Genomic DNA, 19,090 nt, shown 5'->3' on the forward strand with positions numbered 1-19,090 from the left:
TCTTGTTCCTCTACGTCTTGATTGGGAAGTTCTTCGATGCGCGATAGACGTTGTTTTCACAAGTCTTTTCCTAAGCGTGTATATATTACAGTCAATGTGTAAAATGTGATTCACTCAGACAATTTATAAAATGTCTTAATATTTGAAAACTAGACTGAAAAATCTGCCCATTTATTTAACAGATTAACTAAAAATGTTTGAGACGTTCAAAAGGGCCTCAGAGAGCACAATAGATTATTTATGCTAGGATTAGAAGCCAAACAATATAGAAAAGTATTTGTAATCCTTACATTTTCAGTCACTTGGTGATAATATTAATCATAAAAAATGTTTGGAATTCGTTATCATAATAATACAGATAGACATATATTTCAATGTCAATTTGTAAAAATAAATATTCAGGCGTTAAATACATTTTCTAAGTGTAAATGTTACACATTTTGACAGTAAAAATATATACACTATAAAGTGAGCATTGCTCAGGTGAAATATTTACTTTGTGTTGCAAGTCAAAATAGTGTAAACGAAAATCGCAAAATTACCAAGCAAGTGACATATCAAAACTTCGTCATCATTACTGATGCTACCCACAAAGATACCTACGTTTCCTTTTTATTTTCCCAAATTGTATTTCCTTTTGTTGATCAATGTGACCATACGTCCTTATGCTATCAATAAAAGTGACAAATGCGCTTACAAGGCAGCAGAGGTCGCGAGCTAGTCTAGATTTCTGCTATATCATCCGGGTACCCTAGGGGAAACAACAATAACAAAGGTAACAACCAGTCCCGGGGAGTTGCTTTAGATCAGTTCCCCTTTAAGCTTCAGGTATATCGATGATCTGATATCGTTAATTAACCGTCAAATGAACAATTCCCACCTGGACTAAAATCTCTGATTATTACTCTCGGTTTGTCTGCACCTTATACAGGTCTGTGTTTATATCCAAAGTGACATACGGCAAGGGCCACTTTATTTTACCTTGTGCTGATATAACCGAAATAAACCCGTCTGTAAAAAGTCGAGTCATAAGCATCGATCCAGGCAATGGGAATACGATGACATGCATCAGCCAAGTCAGCCAACCTGATCACCCGATCCCGTTAGCAGCCTCTTACGACAAGCTTAAACATAGTCAACTTTTGCAGCAAACATGGGCTGCTGATGACCTATTTCAACCTGCATTTTCACGGATCAAAAGCTGGTGAGTAGATGCTTTGACTTAAACATAACCTAGCGGTATATCTGTTATATGCTGACTTTGTTTAATCATTAAGTGAGGAAATACTGTATGCATCCCCAAATATACTCTTCAAAAAAAGAAACGCGATACAGATTTTTTTTGGCAATAAGATCAAAATTAGCGGAGCAAGAGGTGCAAACCTAAGTGGTTTAATGTGTTATAGTGTCAGTGACAAAGGACATGAAAACCATTTGTCGGGAAACACGATTCGGAAAATCGCACCCAGAGTATTTAGAAAAGGGCCATGAAGCTGCACGTACTGCACGTGCAGCAACACTATGAACGGTATTAAAGAGCAGGGTTTTTTAATGCCTGGCATTTGCGTCAATCGAACAGTGACAGTTCAACAACATGCCAAGATTAACAGAAGTGCAAACATCGTAATAGACCGTTTGCAGACAGGGGAATCCCTATCAGCTGTAGTCAGGGTTTTCAATGTGGCACCCAGCACCATCACAAGGCTATGGGATCAGTCAGAATCTCCGACCAGACCTTACGAAACCGTTTAAGAGCAGCATGTCTACGAGCAAGACGTCCTGTTCAAGCGTTATTTTGAGGATCAAGATTTCTCCTTCGTCGAGGGAATGACAGAGCACGGGTCTACAGACGTCGTTGAGAACGTTACGCCGGAAACTGCGTACAGGAAGTGGGAAAGGTTTGGTGGGGGTAGCGTTATGATGTGGGCGGCTATCTCTCATAATGGCAGGACAGGGTTGGTTGATATCTAGGGCAATCTTACGGCTCAATGATATATTAACGAAATTCTCCTACCACACGTCCCCCCAATTGCAGCCAACGGCAACGGTGTATTCCAACAGGACAACGCTCGACTGCATACAGCACGGATCACAAGAGCCTGTCTACACAACAACAACGTTGATGTTCTCCCTAGCCCTCCAGATCCCCGGATTTGAACCCGATTGAGCACCTGTGGGATGAATTGGATAGACGGCTACGCCGACGTCAACCAGGTTGCAGCTGTTGACTTTTGCGTTGCAGGCCGAGTGGGCTACCATTTTCCAGGATGTGATTCGCATACTCGTCTCTTCCATGGGCAGGTGATGTCAGGCCGCTATCGATTGGATGTACCGATAACTATGTACATGTACCGATAACTGAGATGACTGCAATCGTCCAGTGTTCTCCCCAAAACATTTTGGCTCCATACCTTGTACGGTTGCTCGTGTAAATGTATTTTCCTACCTCACACAAAACTGGCTTAGCGTTTCTTTTTTAGAAGAGTATATATAATCGATGTTCCACTCGAGTAAAATAACATGTAGAAATAGCGCTTCATTCCCGAACGATTTTCAGTCCACAAAAACATGATAAGCGGAACATTTTTAATTTTCTAGTCAAACAAAATGTTTATCTTATCTGCCAAGTTATGAGAATAACTTGTGGCTGCCTCACTCGTGAAAATACCAGTCACTTGATAAGAGTAACACATTCCAGATCTGACAAGACAAGACAACTGTCCTCTATTGATTTCCCTCTTATAACATTGAGCAGATGATGATGATGATGATGATGATGATGATATGTATGTGTGTTTGTTTGTATTTACGCGCCGCACTTAGCCATGTGCCAGCTATATCACTGCGATCTGTAAATATTTGAGTCAACCCACCGACGACATACAGGACGATTTGCGCTCTCCCTCTCCCCCTCTCTCTCTCTCCCCCGTGTCTCTCTCTCTCTCTCTCTCTCCCTCCCCCTCCCTACCCCCCCCCCCCCCCCCCCCCTCTCTCTCTCTCTATCTCTCTCTCTCTCTACATCGCACGTCACTGAAACGTCCAAGAACTATCCAAGTGACTCCAAACCAAGGTATGTAAGATCGATGGTCATGTCCCGGACAACAGTCAGAGGCGCCAATACCGAGATGACACACTTCGACCAATGTCCGAAAACCACGTGTTGAGCCGATAACCGATTGAAAACGAGGTTCCGCGTCATACGGTTGTATTAGCGCCTGATCTGATTTTTTCGATAATTTTTATTATATCTCAGCACACACGCCATTAGGAGAGCAAAACTAATCCAAGATCTCATATAAACACAGCATTCTCGGTTAAATTGTAGACGTGCTATTTTACGAACGCTTCTCTCCGATGTCGAGATACTGTGAACTCCATAACATTCTGTGATAACCTGAGATTGGAATCCAATGTGCTTTATAAGAAATAAGACGGTCGCACGCACGCACGCACGCACGCACGTACGTCGCTATATAAGTGTAATAATCTTAGACGCGACGTTAAACCCTATTTCTCCTCACCACCTCTGGGAAACGTAAGTATTTCATCCACAGTGCGACCACAAAAAGTAAATATTAAATTGACGTACAAATTTGTAAGCAAATAACAATATAATGATCGGTAACATAATTTTATTTAGCAGATTGCATTTAACTAAGATGAAAAAACAGCATTTCCATAATCATAAGAAATCTCTACCAAAATGTAGTGTGTTCAGAATCAGAATCAGAATCAGTTTATTCTAAAAAAACACTAAAGGTGGTCAAAGAGCACATTACAATAAATAATTATGTATATGTACAAATTGCAGACAAGATGGCAGTTAATAACAACATGTGATTACCTAGCATTTTTATATACGAATGGACATTTTTACAATAAATCTCGATACATTCTTTAGATCCTGTGTGTTTGTTGTTGATAAGAGTTTCACAAATTTTATAATATTTGGCCATTCAGTACAATATGATGATAAAAAGGGTTTTTTTTAAAAAAAGAAGAAAGTTCTAAAGAATGGGGTACCAAAGCTGCCACGTCAGACAGAGACAGGGACGCTTCAACATGTGCGTCTAGTTCGGAAGGGGAACTCGACGACGTTACGTCAGACAGCTTAAACGACGCAACTACATGTACGTCTAGTTCGGAAGGGGAATCCGACGACGTTACGTCAGACAGCTTAAACGACGCAACTACATGTACGTCTAGTTCGATAGGGGAATCAAAGGACGTTACGTCAGACGGCGATATCCAGACCATATCCATGACAACCCAAGCCAAAGCATCCAGTGGGATAAAGTCAAAAGCCCTCACCACCAACCTCAAAGACTTCAAAATCACAAAAATACAAGAAGCCATCAACATCAAAAGACTCAAACCGTCGATCAACCGTGACCAAGGTTATTTCATACCCCCGGCATACCATCAACTCATCAAAGAATCAAGGCAGTCATAATCCTGCTGTTTATATTAACACAGTTTCTCTTCCATAAGTCGTGGTTGTCTTCTGTTGTTAACTCGTGGTCTTCTTAGTCGCAGCAGATGCACTTGGGGTGATGTATTCTCCACCTGCTTCCACACGGAGGAACGGGTGGTGTCGTTGTTGGTGTTGTGTTGGTGTTGTTGGTGGTCGTGTCGGTGGTGTTTGTTGCTGGGGTTGGTGTTGATGTTAATGTTGTTTGTGGTGTTGGTGTTGATGTTGCTGTTGTTATGTATTGGTGTAGTTGGTGGTGTTAGTGGTCGTGCGTGTTGTTGGTGGTCGTGTCGGTGATGTTGTTGCTGGGGTTGTTATGTATTGGTGTAGTTGGTGGTGTTAGTGGTCGTGCGTGTTGTTGGTGGTCGTGTCGGTGGTGTTGTTGCTGGGGTTGTTGATGTTGTTGTTGATGTTGTTGTTTGTGTTGTTGGTGTTGATCTTGCTCTTGTTGGTATTGCTGTTGTTGGTGGAGTAGGTGGTTGTGCGTGTTGTTGGTGGTCGTGTTGGTGGTCGTGTTGTTGGTGGTGATGGTGTTTGTGGCAGCATATGCATAAGGTATATACTATGTTTCACATTATGTTACTAAATATGAAACAGCTTATGAGTTATTTCAACCTTCATCTCCACATGAAACTAGCTTGTTGCCTTGAAATCGTATTCGGAAACTGTACACATATTCAACAAATGTTATTATGAACATTCCGAAATAATATTACAAAATCAGGTTATAATGGTTAAAGTTTTCACATCGATTGTCCACTTGCATGGGGACAATGTGTAAAGTCCATTTCTGGTGTTCCCCGGCATATTGCTACAAACTGTGTCATCACACGCCCATGCATTTTTTTGTTTGTTTGTTGTTTAACGACACATTCGAGTTATATGACAGCGATCTATAAATATTCAAATCTTGACCAAGCGATTCAGTGATTGACATCATGAGCATCGATCTACGCAATTGGGATACGATGACAAGCATAATAGCTAGAATGGGGAGAATAATCGTTAAACTACCCGCGTTTTATCAAAAATGAGTGGACCATTGTAACTTGATAATGCCCTCATATTGCTTGACTCCCGTTGTTAGGGAGTCAGCTTTGACGTCATCTGATTTGTTCTTCAGTGGCATTCGTTGTTTGTTGATTGCAGTAAATATTTCAAAACCGATATTGATGTTTATATTTATATGAAAACAAATTCTATCTATTTTAGCTATAATAACGTTAACGCTATTTTTGCTGGTAATAATCATTCGCAGAAGCCCTCCATCTTTTAAACTGCCCTCCGTCCGGCAAATCAGCAAGTTTTAAGTAAAATATTATTTTCAAAACAATAGCTTATCGCAATGTTACTTACTTTATTTTGTTTGATAAACATCTAAAGAAATCCCACTGCTATCCCCTGTCAGCATGCAAAACGAGGCGACAGCATCCATCGATTGGTCAGGTTCAGCGACTTGCCTGATTGTGTGTCGTACCATGTACAATGATAGATTTACGTCACCCATGAAGATCAAAGTCAGAATAGGTCTTCAGCAACACATGCAAGTTGTGAGAGGCGACTATGCTTGTAAGAGGGGACAAATAGAATTGGATGGTGAGGCTCGCTGACTTGGTTGATGCATGCCATCGTATCACAATTGTGAAGATGGATGCTCTTGACGCCAATCACTGAATTGTCTGGTCCAGACTCGATTAGTTAACGACCATCATCATATAGCTGGAATATTGTTGAGGGCGGCCTTAAACAACGAACAAACAAATAAACAAAGAAACAAAAACGTTTTACCTTTTATCTAAATGTTACATACATTTACACATATCACATCAAGATTACAGGTTCAGGGGGTTATAGTTGATAGGTGTAGGAGTTCATAAGTTAAACTTCTGGTTTTGTGTTGTGTACACATTATACTGTTTACTGTGTGATATTTGTACACAGGAAGGTGAACACCTTTCACAGAGAAGACATGTTCAAGTCATGTAGGTCGTTCTGAGCAGTAAGTATCTGCTACAAATTCTGTGTGTTCATATCACGATCATTGTCACCATCCCGACAGTGCTTTGACAATCATTGTGATCATCACGACAGTGCCTTGACAATCATTGTCACCATCACGACAGCCCTTGTCAATCATTGTCACCATCACAACGACGACTTAACAATCATTGTCACCATCACGACAACGCCTTGTCAATCATTGTCACCATCACGACGGCGACTTAACAATCATTGTCACCATCACGACAACGCCTTGACAATCATTGTCACTATCACGACAGCGTCTTGACAATCATTGTCACCATCACGACAGCGCCCCAACAATCATTGCTTTCTTCTCCTCTGTCATGTTGATGTCGCTGCCCACTGCAAGTGTCATGCTGACATTACCCAGTGAGGGCATATACACCCCGAACATCGGCCACAGTGGCTGACTAGAGTCTACATTGTCTAACTTCGATATCACTTTGTTCTCCTTCACATCAATGAAGACAATCTTCTTCCTGGCGTCATCATAGACAACACCATAATGTAGTGTGTGTGATGCCCCTGCTGTGTTGGGGAGAGTGTCAGGCAGACACAGCACATACTTCCCCTCCTTCCATGTCCTTCTGCATATCCCGCCGTGTGTAGGACAGCGGACGACCTGCATGCCGCAGGTGCTGGGTTGTCTACCTATATGATGAGACACGTCCCTCTGCTCCTCCCTGCACACACCCACCTCCAGGATGAGGTTGCTCCCTGTGAGTGGTTCCTCCAGACTGACCCTGTTCACCGTCTCCCAGTACTGGGGACAGCCAGCCCGGGGGAGGGGGGCAGTGCTACATGTGCCATGGTACTTCTTCAGTCTCCCCTTCCCTGCAGGTCTGGTGTCCGACTTCCTGTTGACCAGGTCTCCTTCTGTGTTGATGTGGACTTTGGCGAGATTGACTCTGTCTTTGTCATACTTCAGATGTATACCTACAACATATGAATGTAGTTTACAAGTGAATAACACATGAGACAAACTGGGTTATTAAAGTTGTACACAAATATCTAATTGCAAGGAATGCACAGCTAAGTACAATGTGCTGACATACAAATGATGTAATATAATCACAGTGCAGTAGTATGAACATCAGACCTTCTGTGTATTACGTTTTGGTGTATGTATGCTGTAATCATTTAACCCGAATGTAAAATAAGTTAGTAACAGGTCTGGTGTAAAAGGCTCGTCACTGAAATATTTGCAGTGGAGATTCTGAATTACTAAAACAAAAGGATACACATTGCACAATAATCACGCAGAGCGCGAAAACTCGCGATCACAGTTGTTCACCGTCGTTTAACAGAAACACGAGTGAACGCGGTATAATGAGGAAGAAGCTTAAAATGAGGATGTTGAGATCACAGTGTCACGTGACCTGGTGACGTCACCCGGTAGTTGGTGGAGTATGGTGTAGCACGTTGGAGGACGCACAGGGGACTGGGTGCTTGGCGATGGGAGACAGGAGATGGGCAGCATTATCAGAACAGGACACAAACAGTCAGTAACACAATAAACAATAAGCGACATTAAATGTAGTGAACAAGTCATGTTTGAAATATTTCTGGAACATTCTGCTATTATATTATTTGGAGTATGTTATAGTGTTCTTCTGTAAACGAAAAAATGTTGAGACCAGACAGCAATTAAATTAATTGTAAACATACAAATATTTTTTTAAATGTCCTCGCGCTTTGCTGTCAGAATAAACGTCGTGCGACACGTGCGAAATAGACCAGCCGCCCGCCCAGAACGTGCAAGCATGTCGACACCGCTCCAGCCGAGTCGCGTGCTATTTGATTGCTCTCAGTTTCAAAAGCAGATGCCAGCAGATGAACAATTGTTGTCAATTTCATTCTTATGATTTCTGAAAATTGGTTTCGAAAACATCACGACAAACATTTGGTTTTGTGAAATTAAGATCAAATACGCTCATGTCATTGCGTGGACAACATATAGGTTGATTTCTGTTATACCACAGAGAAGGAATGACTGAGTGGAAAGAGAACTTTCCCGTTAACTAATTGTGAACACGCCTGTTACTGTGAAAATTGACCAGTGACCAGCTGTCGACGAGGACCAATTATCGCTTAGTCTCCGTTACAGCCCGCACGTGATCGCATCTCGTTTTACCTTTGCTCGGTTTCATTAGAAGAGAGAAATATTTATCTACAAATGATAAATAAAAAATACTCCTGTGAATAAATATTTTAAAAAAAACATACAATATAATCACCTTGCTCAAATACAATAGAAGAGACACGCGGGCGGTGTCACGTGACTAACAGACGCGAAAACCAAAATCCAACAACACGATGATGCAATTTCAGTTCTGTCATAGCTTTCTTTCTGTCTGTCATTTTTCCCCAAAAAACAATTCTAAAACCTATTTTAGCCATTTTTCCAAATGTGAATAACCCTGTATATATCGCGAAATCCATGGTACATAGTGTGTAAATCACATTGGTCTACGTCAGTTTGCAGACGACAAATTGATAAAAGCATTTCTTATTAATTGTAACAAATAAAAAAACAGCTTGCGATACCAGAGAAAATAAAAAATATAATTTGTAAAACTGAAACGGTGTACTTTATCACGTGGCACGTGCTGTTTAGATGATGGCGATAACTGGTACAGTTTGTCGATGGAAAATTTCTTTTTCCACTGTTTTGACTCCCTGTTCTCGCATTGTAACAGAAAGTTAATGATTTTTTTTCCACTGACAGAAATACGCACATTTGCCCATTTGCAAAGTTTATTGCACAGTTAACTTTGAACGTGGGATATTTCAGAAATAACATGAAAAATGGCGGTAACTGGTCGGTGACCAGTAGGGATAATTTTATTGATTATTATGAAATAGGAAATGTTTTTAATAATTTTTGTCAATGGACGCAAACCCCAATTAGCAAAATATAACCTGTAAATACAAGTCAATAACGCTATTTACTAGAGCTTCGCGATTCTAAAGTCCGGGGTTTAATCCCCGGCCACGTCATACCAAAAGACGTTAAAAGATGATACTTGTTGTTACCCTGTCTGAGGCTGGACATTAAGGGTCTAAAACAAGGACTGGTCGGCTTGTAGTCAGTACACTGTGTCTGGGTGGGATATTCATGTTAAACTGCGGCATGGTATCTCAGTGAGCAAGCATATAAATCGGCATCAGTCCGGACTATTACAAGCAGCCTCACACAAGTGCAATAATCTTGGACGCGACGTTAAACCCAATTTCACCTCACCTCACCCAAGACCTATGTCATATTTTACTCATCAGCACTAAGTGCATTTTGTATTTTGAATAATGCCTCATTGATGGTGTGATATTTCAATATTATTTGCTTCAGTTTTCTATGATTGTAACTATACCTATCGCCACGGTCTATGCTCTCCAAAACTGTACATGATGATGAGAAATGTTACGATCAGTCGTCAGAAGAAAACCGCGATTAGCTGTGCAGAGTTGCGTCCATTGGACACGCCAGAAATATGAATGCCAGAGATGGAACAGTTTTTTGAACCAAAACCTAACGCCCCAACACACCCGAAACATCTCACGTGGGACATGCAGTTCCTCCGTGCACTGGCTAGGGGGTCATTCTTGATTTTGTTAAAATCGCTCCGAGCTCTGTACTGATATGGGGCAGGATCACTATGACTGCCAGAACGCCACTGCATATTGTCCATACATGTAAGACGGTCACTGGACAGTACTACCGAGATAGCATGCTAGCGACGATAGTAGTTCCGTTTTCGCTTCATGCTAGTCCACGTGTTGCCCTTCAAGACGATAATGCTCGTGCCCACGGTGTACGTATCGTTCATGACTACCTCCAACAGAAAAACATCACAAGATTGCAATCAGCAGCCATGAGTTCTGATCTCTCCCCTTTAACGCATAATCCGGGGACGTGTACGCCAACGTCAACGGCTGCCGTTAACCGAATTGGGCCAGCCGCTGCAGATTAATTGACAAGAATCCCACAAATTGTCATTGGGAGATTGATTCGGACCTTGTCGAGCATAAACGAAAGTTTAACCAGACGTTTGGCATAACTCATTATTGATCAAGTCATCTCAAACGTTTATGTTTTTTTACCACACACGCATGTCGCCTTCCTTGATTGTTTGTACCCTTACAATGCACTGCCAACATGTTCTGTTGATTGGTATGTTACACCTAGTCCTTCCTATGTCGCATCCATTCATTCCAATCACTCGATACGTCTTGGTATTGTTTGGTAATAATGCTACATACAATGTTTCAAACTCTATTTCGCCTTTAAAATATATTATCGCCAATAGATTGTCCGTTTCACAAGTGGCCGTCCATCCTGTACAAACAAAGGAAGTAATAATAAAAGTCTTAAGATATCGGCAGGTTAGGAGGCGGATGCAAGAACAATGACACAACATACATGCAGAAGTTCCAGTGTCTTAAATCTTAACTTGTGAACCTTGATATCCAAGTATTTGGAGACAAACCGTGTATAAAGAATGTTCAACGTGTTGCAATCGCTGTTTCATTAACCTGGAACGATAATCTGCTTAACACATCACAACACACATTTGTATTCACACGTGAGCGACACACAGGTTATCAAGAACCAAGTATGCCAGACTATATTGTCAAGTCTCAGTAACATGGTGTCTTTACCGACACAAGAATATTGATGTACTTGAAGTTATTCACGCACGCACAACACCATGCACAACAGGGTTAGTGGTAACAATATGACCCATTAAGCGGGTAAACAGTCCACTGTGCCTGTCTGTGCATGATACTCACGATCAACACTGACAACTTCATACTGGCTCGTTTGTTTATTTTCTTGAGGCTAATGTTTAAATGATTCTGATATTAAATCTTAAAAGTAGAACGATATTGCACGATATACAGAACATCCCGAGAGTGCATCAAACGTGTAAAAATGTCTGCCTGGCGTTACAGTGATTGCATTGTCTTTCTTCTCTCCAAGGTCCCCATTACGTCGTCTGAGATGGCGGTCGGGTGGCCAAGGTGTTCGCAGTTTGTGTCTCCAATGTCCGTGGTCTGTGATTATTCTTTCAGTCTTTATTTTTCTGCTCATTTCCTCGATAAGTTACAGCTGCAGTGAGAAACACTGTTGGAAACAACTGTCACCACCCATCCCTCCCCCACCCCCCTCACTTCTTTCCTCACTCATTTCTTCACAGCGGGTGCTGAGGCTCGCTGACATAGTTGATGCATGTCATCGTATCCCAATTGCGTGGTGGATCGATGCTCATAATATCAATAACTGGATTGTCTGATCCAGACTCGATCTCGAATATTTACAGACCGCTGTCATGTTGCTGGAATATTTCAGTCGGTATTTTCCCGCTCATCTCCTCGATAAATTATAGCCTCAGTTGGAAACACTGTTGGAAACCACTGAAACCACTGTCACCCCCAATTCTCCCTGATCATGTTTGTCAGGACCTCATACATGAAAACTGCCTAATGCCTGTATCACTTTGTCCGTTCCTCCAACACAAGCTGACATGTCGGTATATCACGGAAATACTTTTTAAAGAGGGGTTAAACCCAATTCGCGCATTCACTCTTTTGTGTCACCAAGGCACTGGACTTAAGAATATACTATGTTTGTTTTACTTCTAACTTATTCGTTATAACGAGGCGTGCCAGAATTGTGTGATCTTTGGTTTGATTTCAAAATTAGCCCACAATATCATTTGTCAGCTCATGGGTTCTTCATCAAAAGGTTGAAGATCTAAGACCTGCATTACTTTGGGGTTTTCACCTATGTTAAGCTGCTACCAAATTGTATAACAGAATTGATTTTTAAAGTGGCGTTAATCACAATATACTCAATCACCCCTCTGGTTAATATTTTTTGTGATACCATAGGCGGGGAGAATGTCTACTTATGGCAACTGTCATTGGTTCACTTTAATGGTAAACATTTCCAAGACGATGATATTGTGGGTAAGATTTGTTATAGCGACCTTTTTCTGCATGAACAAAGGCGAATTACCCTGTAGCCATAAAATATATATGTCTATAATCTTAATTGCAATTACTTAAAATAAGCTAATCCCAATTGTATTGTACGTCGACTGTCAGCCATCCTGAACGAGGTGTGCAACTTTGTCACTCATTATTTACTGTTGTTTATATTTTTTAATTAATCCGTGTCTGTTGACCATGGATATGAAATATTTGGACTTGTGAAAAAGAAATATAGCCGCACCCGCAGCCTAGCTAGGGGTAGGTTAGGCGGTCCGTGGCTCCAACAGATTGTGCTGCCCTGGCACCTAGTGCTTCTTGTATATGCATATATCTACCTGTCTAAAGCAATGTGTATATACCGCAAGCCTTCAACTCCATGTTGTCACTTCCTACAGAGAACCGTACACCGACCCCGTGCATATACGAGTATACAAATAATCATTAATAAAACAACGTCACACCAAAGCGTTGTGAATTAATCATGTAGCAACATTAAGCTGTAATAACTGATGTTGTACACAGTTACCAACGTGTCCTGTAAGTAATTAACATGGGCCAGGTAAACAAGCCAATGACACACAAAGACTGCCAGCGCCTGACCTTCATTAACCCAAGCATGAGCCAATTAGCTACTCTATGCCCCTCAATCGTAGTGGGTGTCTAAATGTTCCATACGTGTTGACGTTTAATATTACTTGAACACGGTCTACATCAAAACCTATATCGAAGGAGATACATGATAAAATAATGTACTCACACTTCAGCACCATAGATCTGTCTACAACTCCTGACTTCAGCCGATGAACACCGCATTCTCTGGCCACACCTGTAACATCAACATATACATCACCATATATATTTCTGATGAGACGACAGAGGGACTTCGTGTGTGGGTTTTGCTCTGGAGATGCATGTTTAGTTGTCAAACGTATCTGAGATTATGTGATTAAGAGAGGTTTAAAGACAAATTGTGATACAAATTTACCAAGTAAGACATCCATGGTTTTTGAGGCTCTCTTCTCTGTGTTTTCCTTCTCCTCAATGCACTGAAAATATAGCATATGTATTATATAACAAAGCACGTGCCTGTCATGGCATCTCATTGGTCTAGGATTTCCAAGACATGTAATTAACGGTTGCAATCAATATCAAGAATTCATGACACTCTCACACAACATATTTGAATAAAATGATAGACGCTGACACGTCTAAAGGTGTGTACATGTTAGGTAATAAAAACAAACCGATTTCAAGCTTCTGATTTCGACATTGAGCTTGTCTGTAAGTGTTTTGAGGCTTTCAATTTGTTTCTCATCTGAAGCAATTTTCGTCTTCAGCTGTGTCAGGTCCTGCGAAAATACAAGCGTTAAATGGTCTGATGACAAAACATAGTTATGACGATTGAGGCAAATTTGCTTTGGATCAACCTGTAGTTGGTCAGTTTGTTGGTCAGTGTGCACGCAAGATTTCATGATATTCCACCACTGACTATACTCACCATTTTGTGTTTCATTTCCAAGTCTGCCATTAAGTCATCGTCAGTCTGAGTATCCTTGTCTGAAACAACAGACAAATAACTCCTGACGATTAACACCGGGAACATGTTATGTGCAGTCTACGAACTTTAAATCTTCAGAAAAAGCATGAGTCTTAGATAGAGAAACACATGAAGAAAAAAGAGGGTCTGTAAACGAAATAGAATGTCACAAGAACTTTGTACCCATACAAAGAATGAATAAAACAACAATGATGTTCAATGTGTATACCTTTTACAGATTCCTCATCCACTTCCCTAGGCAAAATGGCGCCAAACACTGATATGTTTGATTTCAGTGTTGACAAGCTGTTGGTGTTGAAGACAGATGTAGGTACGACATGTGTTTGAGGGGCAGCAGTTTCTAGATAGTTCCGAGTTATGTCCCCTACATAACTCTCCAGTTCCACGAGGTCTGACTTCGAGGCATAGAGGAGGACTTTGACGATGTAGTCTAAAGCCCCTGTGCATGTCTTCCATTCTTCTTCACAGGTGGTGAGTTGAGCATGTAGAGTTGCCTTGGTCTCCTTCGTCTGACTTTCAAGATCGATCAGAAGTTCCTTCTCTCTTTGGTCAAGTTGTGATCTCAGAGATTGGAATGTGTGACCAATAGTTTCTATCAAAGAGTCGTTTGTCCTGTCGGTGGATTCGGTTCCCTGTCTGATGCTCTGCATGTGTGATTGCTGGCGAGCCTGCAACGCTGATAGCTCATCCGTATGATGGTTGAACTGTTTTGTTACAGTATCAGCAACCAAATCCAGGTCCACAACTTCATGGTCTGCGTGGTCTTCAATCCTACATCTCGCACAGATTAACTTCTTGCAGCTTTTATCAAACAGATAAAGGGGGTGGTGTTTATGGATACTGCAATATGATGGAATATTTGAGACAGTCGGTTCCATGTCACCAAAGTTTTGAAGTACATGGTTTTTGGTAAGTTTGAAGCTGCTGTGCATGTTCTGGCAGTATTCACAGATGAACTCTTCACAATCCTGACACCAGCACACAGCCTGGTTCCCGTCATCTTCATTTGTACAAAGAAGCTCTGTGGGGCGATGTTTGACTGTCAGGTGGAATATCTCCTTCTGTCTTACTGCATCCTTCTGGAGACGAGTGTCTGTGAGGTTGACCCCCCTCTGACATGTAGAGCATGATATCACTCCACCAGCTGCAGATGTCACACACGTCTCACACACAGCGTGTAGACAGGGCAGTAAGTAGGGGACTGGACCTTTCAGGGTAAACTGCTGCTGACAGACAGAACACTTCGGGAAGGTGTCCATTCTGAAAGACAGAAAACTTAAATGAGGGACTAAGAGGTGTTTCAAATCAAGGTAGTGGCACGTATCAATCCATTGTGCTCTTATCTTTCGGGAAACATCTCAGTATGATATAAAACATGCACACAAATACTCAGTCAGCCTGTGTCATATTTGGCACCATGCCATCGTAACACGGCCTGTTTTACAGCACAAAAGAGACACGAGTTACGTAAAAAGATCCAATGTATAGTAAAAGAAATATTACACAGCTTTCCCTGATTGTTAACATGAATAAAAATTAAACATTTGCAATATTTGAAATATCAGTGACCCGTAAGTAGGTCTTGAGCAACCAAGGCGTGTTGTAAGAGGCGACTATTGGAACGGGGTGGTCAGGCTTGCTGATTTGGATAATGCATGTCATCGTATCCCGGCTGCGTAGATCGATACTCATGATGTCAATCACTGGATTGTCTGGTCTAATGTTTGCCAGACCACCGTTAAACAACAAACAAACAAACAAAATATATTGCTCCTTGAGATAACCTCCCTGAGATCAAATTCACTAGCCTAAAATCAACAGAATAATTTAGGATTTATATCACTGGCTAGAAAAATGTTTGGCACTATCTTGTTGCAGCACACGACATGTGCATTCAGATACACCATATACGCTTCATGCACTCAAACAAAAAAGAACCAGTTCCTTCACTCTGCATTCAGGATCACAAAGCGACCACAAATACCATCACAGTAACAACGTGTGTGTTTCCATGCAGGATATGTCATGGCAGTACAGCTGCTGAACAAAAGTTTGTTACATTGACAAATTTCGTAACAGTTGTTGCATTCGTTTCCCCAAAAATTATTAAAGATGGTCTTTTCTTGTCAAAATAAGATAGTCCACACATTTTACATGCAAATAAGGCAAAACAAATGTTGGTATTATGCAGAACATTGAGATTATGGATGCATTACAATTACTGCTCAAGTTGCGGAGGTAATTTCTACAGGTATCGCCAGTCTCTCTCGGTGAGTACATTCATTTTGAACATGTACTTTCTAATGTTTATGAAACAACTAAACTGCATATTTCTTCGAAACACTAATGCTTTTGAATGTAATATACTCATTTTGGAATCTAATACAAAGATTCCTACACTGTACAAAGGATTTCATGACTTGATGTCCGTAGCCATTAAAATTTGGCATTACCAAAAAAGATTTTATCTGTTTTCTTTTGCAGAATTTTCTTAGATAACGGATTTTTTCAATATCTGCTGCCGCTAATATGACAAAGCAAAGAAATTTAACTTTTAGTGAAAGAACCCGGATTGTCACCCTCAGGCATACTGGACTGAAATGGAAGGAAATTCAGAAAGTGATGGCCGAAAAATACATTTGCAGTGTCACAATACATGGTATGATGAAAAAATTTGATGGCACAGGAGATGTTATTGATGCACCCAGATCTGGCAGACCAAGATGCACAACAGAAAGAGAAGACAGATTGATACGCAAACAGTGTATGATAAACAGATTCTCAACTCTCAACATTTTGAGGGGTATTGTGCGGAAAAGTGTTGGTTTGCGGATCAGTCACATGACAATCTCAAGACGTCTACAACAATTTGGGTTGAAATGTTACGTCCCTTGTAGAAAACCCCTTCTAAATGCAAGGCACAGAAAACTGAGACGGGACTGGGCAAGAGCACACGCACATTTCAGAGTGGCAGATTGGAACCGTGTACTTTTCTCCGATGAATCTATTTTCAGATGTTTTAGTAATAGGCGTAGGATGAAAGTAAGGCCTCTCCAAAATGAGAGATACCGCAGTTATTGTTCACAGGTGACCGTAAAACACCCACCCCAGGTTCATGTTTGGGGACTCATGTCAGCAAATGGTACCGGTATTCTTAAAAAGGTGCATGGTACTCTTAATTCCCAGAAATATCAGACTGAGATCATCAATGACCTCAAAACACAGTGTGAATGCCGAGTAAAACATTCCTATTTCAGCAAGATAAAGCCCCTGCCCATTTTTCCAAGAACACTCGTGTATTTTTGGCTGTCAGAAACATACCATTATTGGAATGGCCTGGTAATTCCCCTGATATGAGCCCTATTGAGACTCTCGGGGACATTATTGGCAAGAGAGTTGCTAGGGAAATGCCTACATCAAGCCAGGAGCTCTGGAATTTGGTAAAGAAATATTGGTATTCTGTCTCAAAAGATGCCTGTCATAGTCTCTTGGAATCGATGCCTAAAAGAATAAAGGTACTACGAAAAGCAAAAGGGGGTAATACTCCTTATTGAATGTACTTTCTTCTGATACCAAATAGCGCTACAATAAAAGTATTAATAACCTTGTAATATGTGTATAAAGTCTTCATAGCCATGTAAACATAGCAATGTAACAAACTTTTGTTCAGCAGCTGTACAATCAATAGCAGTCTAGTGTTAAGAGGTACATGTCTGTACACAGCACGTGTCAACGGTTATCCGACACGACCGAGGTTTATCTATACACAATATAACAATAGTTAAAGTGGGCCATGACTTGTATGAATAACGACTGCACTCGTTGTAAACCGAAAGTAGGAATGTGTGGCAGTCAGTCAACACTAATATCTAGTCTATACACTGTATGAATAGAGGTATAGATACCACCTTCTGCAGCCTGATAGTGTCCTGACATATACATGGAAGACGTGACCCTGATTATCGAACTGTTATCTGTGTGTTTGGGGACAAAGTCAGAGACGAGACACAAAACACCTACCTGGACATTTAACTTCCTTCACTGTTGACACGCAGGTCACTTCAGGGATGTGACGTGATTTTACAAGTGTGTTATATTAGACGTTGTAACACGAGTGGCATGGCCATGAGAGAAAATATTTCCTTGCCACCCGTCACGAGATCAGAGAAACATGGTATATCACGAGTCACATTAAATATCTTATCTATCGTATATTTTTTACAAACGTAAACCTTTAAAACGTAAATTCTCCCTACCTACACACCCTTCCTCTGTTAAACACGGCGACACGGCCGAGGGTTTTCGATTATGCACTTTAAAAGTAAAAGTGGGTCAATACTTGTGTACATGAAGCCCGGCCACGGTGTAAACCGAAAGTAGGAATGTGTGGCAGTCAGTCAACACTAATATCTCGTCTATACACTGTATGAATAGAGGTATAGATACCACCTTCTGCAGCCTGATAGTGTCTTGACATATTCATGGACGTTGTTACCCTGATTATCGAACTGTTATCTGTGTGTAGGGGGACAAAGTGAGAGACGAGACACAACACACCTACCTGGACAAGTAACTTCCTTCAAGGTTGACACGCAGGTCACTTCCGGGATGAGACGTGATTTTACAAGTGTGTTCTCTGTGACACAAACGTCACTTCCGGGGGATAACGCGGGAACGCTGTCTTATTACAAATGTGTCTGAACTGAATTTAATAACAATGCCTATTTCTTTTACGTACCATGCATACCTCTTTAGTATCAGTATAAAATACGTGGAGAATGATGTATATATGCCTTTTTAATGTGTAACATAGCCAATTTACGAAAGCCTAAATATTTCAGCCATTTTACGGATCAAAAATTAAAAGAAGAAAACGCGTAATTTTCTCCTGTTGGTGGAAATCTTACACATCGTAACTTTGGAAATAAATAAATCTACATTTCAAACATTGTAGGGGTTATGTGGTTGCAAATTCATTTCCCAAGTCTTCCTTGAAACATTTTATTATTGCAAAAATTACCCAGCCACAGATCACCTTTTGC

General features: G+C 41.0%; 1 protein-coding gene across 2 annotated transcripts; it reads right to left on the reverse strand.

Annotated features, from left to right (window-relative positions):
- Window positions 1-6,292: 6,292 nt before the first annotated feature.
- On the reverse strand, window positions 6,293-18,626 carry LOC139447222 (E3 ubiquitin-protein ligase TRIM45-like). 2 transcript variants are annotated; one of them, XM_071228454.1, is made up of 7 exons: window positions 18,610-18,626; window positions 14,257-15,308; window positions 13,989-14,047; window positions 13,735-13,839; window positions 13,476-13,536; window positions 13,248-13,316; window positions 6,293-7,432 (listed from the first exon to the last, which is right to left on the reverse strand). In XM_071228454.1, the coding sequence occupies exons 2-7, from the start codon at window positions 15,305-15,307 to the stop codon at window positions 6,777-6,779; spliced, it is 2,001 nt and encodes a 666-aa protein (XP_071084555.1). In that variant the 5' UTR covers window position 15,308; window positions 18,610-18,626; the 3' UTR covers window positions 6,293-6,776. The 2 variants fall into 2 exon arrangements, with proteins under 2 accessions (XP_071084555.1, XP_071084556.1); XM_071228455.1 differs by lacking the exon at window positions 13,735-13,839.
- Window positions 18,627-19,090: the final 464 nt, after the last annotated feature.

This window comes from Haliotis cracherodii, unplaced genomic scaffold (genome assembly GCF_022045235.1).
Source record: "Haliotis cracherodii isolate W230 unplaced genomic scaffold, xgHalCrac1.p SCAF_7, whole genome shotgun sequence".
NCBI lineage: Eukaryota > Metazoa > Mollusca > Gastropoda > Lepetellida > Haliotidae > Haliotis > Haliotis cracherodii.